The sequence below is a fragment of the Lontra canadensis genome, unplaced genomic scaffold (assembly GCF_010015895.1).
Source record: "Lontra canadensis isolate GAN:19392208 unplaced genomic scaffold, GSC_riverotter_1.0 scaffold46, whole genome shotgun sequence".
Lineage (NCBI taxonomy): Eukaryota > Metazoa > Chordata > Mammalia > Carnivora > Mustelidae > Lontra > Lontra canadensis.
This window is the reverse complement of record NW_022631040.1, coordinates 2,963,890-2,976,210: the sequence shown is the minus strand read 5'-3', so window position 1 is coordinate 2,976,210 and position 12,321 is coordinate 2,963,890. Positions and strand designations below refer to the sequence as shown.

The 12,321-nt window shown below is 33.1% G+C and overlaps 2 protein-coding genes across 3 annotated transcripts in view; one reads left to right on the top strand and one right to left on the bottom strand.

Annotated features, from left to right (window-relative positions):
* The window catches only part of CDC73 (cell division cycle 73), a 112,485-nt gene that overhangs the window by 58,508 nt on the left and 41,656 nt on the right, over positions 1-12,321 (top strand). The window lies entirely within an intron of this gene.
* Positions 783-8,517, bottom strand: B3GALT2 (beta-1,3-galactosyltransferase 2). The gene is made up of 2 exons (XM_032872892.1): positions 7,894-8,517; positions 783-3,427 (listed from the first exon to the last, which is right to left on the bottom strand). Exon 2 carries the CDS (start codon positions 3,298-3,300, stop codon positions 2,032-2,034), a length of 1,269 nt encoding a protein of 422 aa, XP_032728783.1. The 5' UTR covers positions 3,301-3,427; positions 7,894-8,517; the 3' UTR covers positions 783-2,031.

Sequence of the window (12,321 nt, the reverse complement as noted above, 5' to 3'; positions counted from 1 at the left end):
ATTTAGTTATCTGTTACGAATTCTGTTTTTCATAAGTCATCTTTTTAAACTTGAATTTTTCCAGAAGGAATATGCTATCTTTTAAAGATCCTAGTCTGTAATCATAATTTAGGCAAGAAGTGCTTGGGTTCTGTTTCTGGGTGTGTACCTGTGCATGCATACATGCATACACGTATACTTTCCCCCCCTTTTCTAACTTCTGAAATATAAATGAATTACTCTACATTGAAGGAAGAGTTACTTTTGTCTCTCATCAGATTTACTTACCTGATTTGGAATTACCCTCTTATGTGTGACTTTTATTTGGTAACTTTGGCATTTAGTAATTTTAGTCTTTTTATAATCTTATAGAATAAATTAAGTGAAAAATGAACTTAACCAAGAGCTGGGGGTATTATATAGCTTAGCTTTCAAAATTATTCTATGCAGAATAGAATATTTAGATTACTAAATTGAAAATGGGAGATAAATTCAGTATAAATAGAATTCAACATATTAAATGGTAAGTACTTAAATAGTTTATGTGAGTCCGAACTTTAACAATTATAAAAATTCTGTTTAGGTACAATATCTCTTTAGAATAGAATCAAGGATAAAAATGGTTGTCATTGGAATTAGGATGAGTAATATCTTCATTAGATTAAGATTAAGTTTTATGTACTTTTATGAAATAAAGACACTTTTAAACTTAGTAGGTTACTATTTCTTGGTTTTAAAATTTGTAATGGAGCCAAACAAAATTATTTGTACTGTAACACTCAGTAAAGATTTCTTCGTTTACCTTTTTTTTTTATTAAAAACTTGGTAAAAGTGCATTGTATACATTGTCATCCTAGCATCAAGTGTTCATCAAACATTTGTAGTTTTCCCCCATCCCTCCCCAAAAAAGGTTTGAAATTGGTGACGAAGAATCATTGTCATCTACCGAATTAAAAACTGCAGGTTTGTAAACTTGGCACTCTGAGAAAGAAGTAAGTGCCATAAAATGATTAAGTGTTGGCATGTGTACACCTGCTGTCAGGAAATAAACTTCCCATATGTTGCAGTTTGGCAGATATGCATCTTAAAAATGTATCGAACGAAACTGCTGCTGCACTCTATCCTGTATCTTTTTTCAACAGTACATTCTCTTTTTGCCTGTAATTACTTTTGCTTCCGTTAGAGGAACATGATACATTTTTACAGATATGCTTGAAGTTAAGTGGTAGTACTCCTTAAGAGTGCAGTAACTGATCTAATACAATAACTCATTGAAATGCTAGCTTGGCCCTTAACACCAACCAGGAAACAAACTATTTTGAAACATTTACCTTTTTTTTTTTTTTTTCTTATAAAAACTTGAGCCTGAGACACATTGATTTTTCACATTTTATCACATCATGTCAAAATAATTTCCCCCGATATATGTACTAATAAAAGAAAATGAATGTGTCAGTTGTTTTTAAAAGGTAAATACTTAGATGAGAATTGCATTGACGAAACATCTGAATTTCATAAGTGTGTTTTATGGAATAATGCAACTAAATCTTATTGCGTAGAATATAGTTTTAGAACCCTAGAATAGTCAGGTCAGAAAATTTGTCCTTTGCACAATTACGAAGTTTCCTTAAGATTGACAGTAATGTTTTATTTACATTTAATTATATGTTAAAATGAAAAACTAATTCTAAAATGAAGGGTCTTTTGACTGTCTCCATTTCTTAAATTAAAATTTGTGTGAAAAATATATGCAAATACATCTTATTGGCCCTTAACATAAGCCTCGAACCATTGATGTATGCATGCTTGTTATTGCATGTTAATACACAGAATCCCTTTATACAGTTTTTTTAAATAGATTCTTTTGGGATACCTTTCTGTTATATAATGTTGTATTTTTGTATTACCTTCAGAAATTAAAAAAATAATTTTTGAATTCCTTTATGTGATGAGTTTTAACTAAAACTTGTCCTATGGATGTAATCAGTTTTAACTATACATGCTTTTAGCAATATTTTACAGATTGCACATTTGAAAAAAAAAATGTCTTCTCTAGTGTAATTTACGGTGGCGATACCTGCCTGCCTTTTCTTTTGCTGCGTTGGCACAAGCGTTGTGCTTATTTTGTTGTAAGTGGTTCCAGTATTTTATCAGTTCACTAGGCTGGAACTGATGAGAGGTAATTAGGTGGCTGTATTTACAGCTTGAATAAGAAACTCGCCAGTGATTGAACACAAACTCATTGGGAGGGGGCACAGGATCAATTCTCAACTTGGCAAGACAGATCCCTACATAAACATCTTCTAAGTGCAAACGACGGATACTTAAAGAAACTTTAAATATCTTCTCTGCCAGATCTCCAGAAAAAACATAACCAGTCCCAGAACAAAAGACAGGGTAGCGTTCACTTGGGTAGAGGTCTGGTGGCATGTACCACTTGCTATCTTTGTTCCGATTGGGTGCATATCCTCTCATTAGGTAACCAGTAAAATAGTTATGTCTGGGAGGCAGGTCTGGCTTCAATAACTTATGTATTAAATATTCAGTGTTGACAAACATGTCACTGTCAGTTTTCATAACGTATGGAATATGTGGACAGTAGGTTGCAACCCAATTCATGCCCATAAGTGTTTTAATTGTCAAATTGTAGTATGTATCTAAATATTCCTGTTGAATTATATCATGATATTGTCTGCTTTCTTCCAGTATTGCACGTTGAAGGTAGCCATTTAACTTAATACTTACGCCCAACAAAAAAATTCGTGTGATTTGGATACCAGGTGCTAGACTTTCATTGCCCCACGTTTGCCGAATAGCTCTTCTAGCTTCTATTTGTCCAGGTTCTGCAGCTATTAGCAGTATTAAAAAAGGGCTTTTCTCCTGGCATTTTTCAGGTTCATTGATAATATATTTGAAATGGTAAGAATTTGGATGTCCGATACCTTTTTCATTGTAAATACTTCCATTGGCACTAAGTGTATTCTCCAGCCCTGTAACTCCTTGTGGCGACAGGTCTGTGTTATTGGAGTTAGTTGCTGTTTGAGGCCTCAGAGTGTGAGGGACTGTTTCTTTCCAAATGTTCCGGAGAGAACTGTGGTTTGTCTCACTTTTTGTAGAACGAAATCCTCGGAAAGTATATGTCACAGGGTTTTCTTTAAATCCAGCTCTGCCTGGCAGCCAGTCATGATGATTGAAAAATAAAAACATAGCAAAAAGGAACACTAGAGAAAGTACACCAATAAGATGGGTACGGAACAGAGACCTCTTGGCATTCCAGCTCATCTTTGCAAAGCAGCAGTGTCTTCTCCTCCACTGAAGCATGTTGTAAATATCCAGTAATGGGATATGAGATACTACCGGTGGCGGAAAATGTTTCCTTCTCCTGAATCAGTACTATTCTTTGGTAATCATTTTTAAATTCAGCCACGTTGTCTCCCATGCAGTCATTCTGTAAAGATGAAACATAAAAATTTACAAAATGCTAAATATTTACAGAACTGCCTAAAAAGAGACTTCAGATGTTAATAATATTAGGGCAAATAGGAATTTTGTAAGTTGTGAAAATACGATAACCCAGGAATGAAGTTTATAATTTGCTTACCCTTGGTAACATAACATCACTGAGGACAGGACGAGCACTTCAAAGAGAGAAGTGATGGATTAATTTTCTTCAGTTATTTCATTGTCTGAGTAGCTCTGTCATTTGTACTTTTGACCTGAGTTAAAGATTTAGAAGTTGTATGTCGGAAAAAAAAAAAAATTGTATGCTAGTAGAAGAGAAGAATGTTACTAGATTCCTGAGAGAGGCCATGTAAGAAGGCCTGAGAGCAGATGGAAAATTTATTGGCATTAATTAAAATTGATTTGACATACCATTGGTGGTATGGTGCACAGTCAGTGGCCTTTTTTGTAAAATGGTCGTGTATCAGTTGTGGGACAGACGGTGCAAGGTTGATTATGGCAGAGTTCCGTTAGTCACAGTACACTGCTTGGCATGTTTCCACTGGCCCCTACTGTGTTGAGAAAGTCAGTGAGAAGATGCACCTGTCAAAATTAATTTTCAGGGTCCAGTAACTTCAGTAGAGGATTTTAAGACAGTAGTAAATGATGAACATTTTCAAATACTCTTTCTGATTTTAACCTTCCACTTCAAAGATGAGGTATTTAAATCATAGTCCTTTCTTAGACTTAAGATTGATTTTTAAAATACAGCAATTATCCTTTAATTATCTTTGGCCTTGGCAGAACACTATCACATATCTCAGTTGAGTCTCCATGTTAGAATTAAACAAAGAACTACTTTGAACAGTCCTTTCAGATTTCTTACAAAATATAGGCACTAGGTACTGTCATAGCCAGCTGTTTAAAATCTTAAATTTTACAAAATGCCTTTTAAAAGATTCTTGAATTTTGCTGTGTTCTACATTTGTGTGCAGAGAATTTGTACATTTTTAGGACTTCTGGTAGCATGATACTTAGAACCCTAGATTTTTAAAAAGAATATGAGATGTCAGTATAGGAGGTTCGTGATGCTACATATTAAAAACTGGTGGTGTTATCTTTGAACAAGATTTTTCAGTACATAGCACAAATTTGTTCATGTTTTTTGGTTCTTAGTTTTTCTGGATCAAGATATGAGGGTAGAGGTGGGTGAAAGGAGCTGTACTTGATTTCTGTTTAAAGAGAAAAAAAACTTGTTGAGAAGGGGGCTGATAACTAATTTTAATTTTTTCAATTTTTTTGATGAAAATTATTTCTTACACAAAAGAAAACTAGTCAGTTAAATTTAATGTAGTAACGTTTATTTAAAATTCTGTGCCTGTATATCTGTTTGTGTGGCCTATGGTATTAAGAGATTCAAGCTTAATGCCAAATTTGCTTAACCTTGACATGAAATTTAATTATCTTGGGGAAGTGGCATTTACATGGAAGTCCTCATATAATTGAATAATTACAGGAAAATTCACGTGTATCATATGAAGTATTTGGAAAATATTGATTGAAAGGTTTAGACATGTATGAATGAAAGTACTATTCTAGCAGCAGCCACTAGGAGGAGCAAGTAGGTGGGAATTGGAGCAAATTTCCAAAAGTATAATAGTAAAGGGCGCCAGCTTTTGATAATTTCTAGTATCTGAAATTATGTAGTACTTTTAGAAGTTATGGTTCTCAAATGTAAAATATTGTTCAGTCATTGAGTATGATACAAACTCTTTTAAGTTTGGTGTTTTAAAAACGTAGAACCTAGTTTGTTATTTATTAGAGTTAATTTACATGAATTTTAATTTCACGTTACTATAATAAAGACCAAGGATCTTTACTGTACCAACCAAACATAGTTCTGCTGTGAACTAACCTGAAAATAAGTGAGTGTTCTGATTTAGATATTCAGATTTTTTTTTTTCCTTCCTGTACTTGCAAATAGTTGGCCATTCTATTTAGACCAGAAAACTCTTTCTAAGCTTTTATTTTCACATGAAATATTTGATAAGTAGTAATGATTCTTCTTCCACTCCATAAAGAAGCCACTAGATATAAGGGTTATGTATATAAATCTAAAGGAAAAGTTGTTTTTTAAAATTTATTTGGTAATCTATTTTAAACATTCCAAAACTAAGTTAATGTGTCACTTCTTTTGTTGCTATATGCTTGGTATCTGGTTGAAGTCCCATCATTTATGTCTTTTAAAAGTGTAAATTCGATGGTTTAAGAAGCAGTAAATATAAGGTCAGACTTTTGAATAAGTGACTGAAGAAATGAATGAAGGCAAATACCATAATAATAAATTATAATATTTTTTGAAAGAAGTATACCTCAAATGATATCTCTAAAGTATTTGTATGTTATAGAAAATAGCGTATTATTATATATGGTGATCTAGCATAAATATATAGTTTACGGTCCTATATGATTTTGTAGCAATAGGTGATGGAGATGCATCTTAATTTAAATTTATTATATTTGTATGTTTGTAAATATTAAGCTCACTAGACTTTAAATTCATATATACTCAGTTGGTAATCTCCCATTGATAAATGAAGTGCATGTGTCTAGCTTTAAACATTTCTTTATTAAAAGTTTCTCAGGTAGTCATTTTTCTGTTAAAGAGAAAGTAAAATTAAAGTAACTATTCTTCCTCTTATTAAATGTTAAAATTATTATCCAGTTACTGCCTGTTGTGTTTTAATTCTTAAAAAGTGGGAACATGAAAAGAAAGTTAAAATATTGTGGCAGTCTAAATAATTTGCACTTCTGCATTTTCAGCATAGAATTATGTTTGATTTAGCTTAGGGTTTTTGTGATGATTTTTTTCAAGTTATTAATGTGTATTTACATCTTATGAATTGAAGTTCGTGGAGAGATTGTGAAATGTTCAGTTACCTCTCACATACTCATTCTCTCTCTGTCTCTCTCTCTCACACACACACAGTTTTTTATCATTTGGCTTTTAAAAGTGTTGTTATTTTGTGTTGGCACAGTCATAGATTTTATTGGTGCTTAAATAAAAAAATTCTGCGCTTTTGAGATATCTAGCTTATAAAAATGTTTAATTGATGCTGTTAACATTGAGAGAAAAGGCTCTAAGAGAGACTTGAGATTTTTCAGAACTATATTTTTTTACTTAATACCATCTGATTTCATTCTATAGTGGAATAAAAATTCATGGTATGGCAGTGAGATGTGATAGTAATAGGGCCTGATAAACTTGTATAATTTTAATTTTAGAATGTAATGCTTATATGTCTTTTACAATGTTTGCCTTTTGTGATTATTAAATAATAGCTTATTGAGTTGTGTTGTGAGGTTGAACAATATCAGGATCTGTGATAGATCTGTACAAAATTTTTGAATTTCAGTTCCTGAGCCATGAGTTGCTATTCTGTGATTGTTGTTTAGTTTATTAAATTTATTTCTGCCCAGCACACACATACCATTGATGGTAGTTCGTTAGTACATGTTAATATAGCCTTGAGGCACAGTAGCTACGTTTAGATTTAATTTTTGTCCTTTTATTGCTGTTCATGAATATTTTTATATCATTTTCATATTCTTTTGAATTTCACTTTAAAAATTATCATCAAGAATAATCTGACATTTGATTATTTAGAATCTGTCAGTTGCTTAAAATGAAAGGTCACTTTTTCAAGTGGAATTTTTACCAACTATTGATATTTCTTTGTTTAAAGTTGCATTCATGGACACTGTAATAACATGCAAATCTACTGTGGTGGTGTGCTGTGCATAAAACTCACACTGCCTTATGTGATCCTATGCAAATGCTTTCCTTTTAGTATTCTTATAGCTCTATAATAGTATTTGTTGATACTCTCTTAGATTGTTATCTTTATTTGGGGAGATGAATCTCGGAGGGAAGATTTTTGTTAGTAAAAGCTGTTATATATTAATAACGTGTTTTTAAAAGGACTTTGAAAAAAGCTCTTAATATTAAGACCATCTTTGATACTATTTAATATAATTTTACTGCATTGTCTCTTTTGATAGCTGCTTTTAAGAGATCACTTTAATTTACTAGATAATTCATTTTGACCTAATTTGATAGAGGCTTGCGGTGCTTTCTTTAGAGGGCTACAGTTTTTTTCTTTTTAAGTTTTTTTCTTTTTAAGTTTAATTTCTCAGAGAATCCTTTAACGTCTTGTTACTACTATTTGCCTTTTCTCTCTTTTATACATTCTTTTCCTTTTCTCTCTTTTATACATTCGTAATCCAAAATTACTTCAAACTACATATTTACTTGAATAAAGCAATGACAGCTTTCACAATGACAGATTTTAAAATCATCTAGTTTCAAGGACGGTGAACTGGAGGAACTTGTTTATCAGATATTAGTGCCTCCTCAGCTATGAAAAGGTAACAGACATTTAAATGAATATTACACACAAGATATCGACATACCTTCCTTGGTCAGGCCATTTATGTGGAGAGGATTATGCCCACTGAAAATACTTTTGGCACGCCATCACTTCAGCAAAAAAGATGCTATCGAACATGCGCACATCCCCCAATAGTCTGCCTCCTGCGATTGCTTTTCACAGTATCCAAAGTGTCCATCTGTCTGCTTGTCTTCGAGTTACCCTCCTTGTTCATATGGATCCTAGTCGTCTGAGATTTTTCCTTTCTTTCATTTTCTTTCTCGTTCTTTAAACAAAAGAGCTCTAGTTGTCCGCTCTATTCGGAGCACTGTTGACTCTTGCCGACAGTTGATGCATTGAAGCTTTTTACATCTGCCGTTTTCCTGGCCGGACAATGCAGTGCTGTATTCTCTTCTCAGTATCCATATTTCTAGTAATAACACCGAGCTGCAATGTAAAGCAGCCAGAGCTAGAATGTAGTGCTTCGATTGTATTGGAATAGAATAGGATTTAACTCTCTTTCGCTGTTGCCTGGCAGCTGCAGGAAGGATTTTGAGCAGTTTTACTGAGATTTTAGTCTGTAATATGCAATCCACGGTTCCTCAGCTGCTGCACAGGCAGGCAGCAGTTTAAATGTGGGCTTGACAGATGCTCTCTCTGACAGAGCAGAATTTAACGTCACTGCTTGGCTGAGTCCCACGTGATTGTTTGCATTCATTTTGACTAAAAACCTAAGGTAGGGAGAAGCTTAGAGATGTTGCTTCTGTCTGATAAATTACATACATTCTGTGTTAGTGTACTGATGAGTGCATCATATGAAAATGGGATGATTATCAGATGGTTATAATTTTATTTTTTCCTTTTTTTTTTTTACTTTATGCTTAAGCACAGGCTTTCTAAATGTTTCAGTGTTAGATGTTGGTTTTCATGTTTCTTACATGATTTTATAGGACCTAAGCAATATAAGCTTTTATATGTAACTTGGTGCAATTTAACCCCTTCAGTGCACTCCCTTCTTTTGAAGTTTATTTTCTCAAATTGCTCCAGTTTTACTAGTCTCTAGATAAGACTCCGATCATTTTTTTTTAATTTATAACTAAAATACTCCCACACCCAATTTTCTAGAGTTTATAAATCAGCTAGAGTGGGTCACTTAATGACGTGTGATGGGATATAGCTCACTTCTTTTTTGCTCTTAAAGTACTTTCTAGTGTTCTTGAAAGCAGCAAAACTTTTTATTCTTCATCACCTTTTCGTGTCAGCATTTATTTTCTATTTTTCCTTTTTTTTTAAATTAACATACATAAAATTCAACAAAATGATATAGTGGATATAACACACTTGTACAGGATCTTCTTGGTGAAAAATAAGGTTTTATTAATTGTATGTATTTCTCCTAATATTTCAGGATTGTTTACTAAGTTGCCTCTAAGCACATTTTTTTAGTAAGCACTAGATACGCTGAAATATTTCTTTGTATGGTTAGTCTCCTGGGCACCTTGCTTTTTTTCTGCAGAATACTGGGGCATTGTCTTTTTTTTCCCCCCCCTTAATAGCCTGAATTATCAGTTTTTCCTGTGAGACTTCAGGGACATTAACTCCTAAAAATTTATGGTTTTAGAACTTAAGCTATGTATTTGTAGTGATGTGTACACTTTATCCCACCTGTCTTCCCCCGTTAAATCTGTTAGTTCAAATACAGATTTACACTTTCTCTAATACTTTAAAATTTTTTGCCCTCATGTTTTTTAGTGTAGCTAATAAAATTTTTCTGTAGTTGGAGGAATCCTATGATCTTTTCTTTTCTTTTTTTTTAAGGAGTATATGTGACTTTCCAAGAAATGTTAGAAGGAATATTAAGAGTTTTATAATTGGGAAACCCAAGGTCAAGAGCTTTGTCTTTTCCTGGTTAAGTGTGAAGAGAAAATTGAAAGCCAGTTTTTATTTATGTCTACTCATACTTCATGCTCATTACTTTTTTTTTATATTACATGTAGGTAGCAGAGTAATGCTAAAGTGCCTACTAAAAATAATGTATTTTACAAAAGTAGAGGTGGATTTTAGGAGATCAGTATTTATCAGTAATTCCTTACGTAAGATTTGACTATGCAGCTAGCAGCAGTGACTTATGTACCCAAAATCAGACTGGATGCTAAGCTTACTAAGCTGTTAGTTAAATGACTTTTTTCCCTCATAATGATAGTGTATTATACTACCCATTTTAAAGATGAGGAACCAATGCATAGAGTTTTAAATAATTATCCCAGATGTCAGCTAACTTGTGGCAAGAGAAGCCAGCTGGGAATTAAAGCAAGATTATCTAAGTCTTTATGCTCAGTTCTTAACCATTTTACTAGGTAACACTGCTGGAGAAATTGTGGGAATTCTTTTGTAGGACTGGCACAGCATACCCAGAAATCATTCATAGAATTACAAATGGATGTTTATATTTTCACCTTACTCACTTGTCAAACAAATACATATTGATCATTTACTGTGTGCCAGTATTTATAGGTAGGCACAGTTTATTAAATGTTAGGGAGACAGAAATGGTTTAGATACCTTCCCTTCCCTTTCTCTAGGAAGGATAAAACTATTATTTTTGCTAGTTCCTTTGTTTTGACTCTTTTGGGGTCCCACTGGGTTTATTGTAGATCTTGATTATTAAGAGAACTCCCATCACATAACCTGCTGGTTAATGGTTCCCCCAGTATTGGTTTGAGCCCCTGAATTCCCAGTGGACTGTTGTTTCAACTGTGCTTGCTATGAAGCAAGGGTTAATACAGCAAAAGAGACTCCTAGAAACTAATAAAAAGGTGCCTGTCTACTTAATCAGAATTTACTTTAAACTTTTAGATACACTTGCCATCAGTTTCTTAAATTTAAATTAAGCTGCCTCAGAACTTTACATAAAGTACAGAAAAACAGAGCAGACACCAGATAAAAGTTACGTTAGTGACTTTTTCTAACAATCTGCATATTTCCAGCCAAGAGAAACTGTAAAAATCTTATGACAGGCAAGCCTGTAGAAGTTCTTCCTTTAGTCTCGTTTCTTATAACATCTGAATTCTCTGGTTAAATTTTCTCAGTAAATGTGACAGATTTGTCAGACTCAGGAAATTGGCAGCTATTTTGTTAAGTTTTATAGTTATAAATGTCTTGTAATTTTTACTTGCAAAGGTCTACTTTTTAACCTTAGAACATATCTGATGGGAAAAATAGGCTATTAACTCTAGATTTTGGCCAGAACTGTCCAGGTTGGTTTTGGGATTTTCCTGGGCATGTCTACAATAATCCTCAAGGAGGCAGAATTTAAAGACAGGATTTGCATAGCCACCTAACTCTTAGTTTCTGTTGTGTACAGAAGTAATTATTACTTTATTCATTTGGCTAGTAGTTTCTGAGTCACTATAACATGATGAATCAGATATAGATTTTCTCACTAATAATAAAGATAAATCATTTCTGGGAATTTACTACCTATATAACTTCAACTAAATGCCCTTGGTAAAAAGAATGAGGGAGAAAAGGGTGTGGGGGATAACACTTCAACCTACGGCAGGTGGTTTACTGAGAATGAGCAAATATCCTTGAAAAATTTGAGAAGGGGAGACATGAATCTGGTTTTTCCTACATTGGTCTTCATTCCTGTTGGTGCTTTATTATGAGTAATTGGCCTCTAAATGCAAGCCATTTTTTCAGTGCTGGAGAAAAATCTTAATGTTTTGGGTCACATGTCATTTCCACCATAGTACTCTGAAAAATGCCATTTGACATAATTATTTAGAGACCAGCTTTAGTTTTAATTGAGATCAGTCAACAATTTAGCATAGAGTAATGTTTGCTTAGAGTTTATATCTTTTGACTTAGAATCAGATGAAATCTTTTTCATATTATAAATACGTGGACAAATAGCGCATTTTTGGCTATTTAATAGTAGTAAGTTTTCTCTTTTTAAAGAAAAATGACTGTGTTCATGAAGAGTTTACAGTTCTCCTTTGAAGTCAGTAGATGATTTATGAACCAGTTTTACTTTTCCTGGAACTTACTACAAACCAGGAATTAGCCTGATTTCGAATTAGCAATCTCAGAATGACCACAAGTGTCAGTGTTTGCCTGCCTTATTTTTCTTCTTCAGTTTTCACCAACTTGTACAGCAGATACTCATACTATTTAAGAATTTCTTTTGACTTGAAAGCAGAGCTAAATTTAATTTTCTCTTTCAGAACTAATTTTTAACACCCTCATCAGTTTTAATTCATAGAAACTATTAATGATCCTAAGGGAAAATATAAGCATTAAGATCAGCAGTAGTTTTTATTATGCTTGTATGTTCTTCAGTTTCTTAGTATTGTAGCTGCTTCAGTGTAGCATAAATTACCTATACTCTTTCATTTGTTTTTTGGCACACAGGGAATATTCTTCTGAAGAGCTTTGGTTCTCAGTGGGAGAAATGCTATTTTCTAGGAGG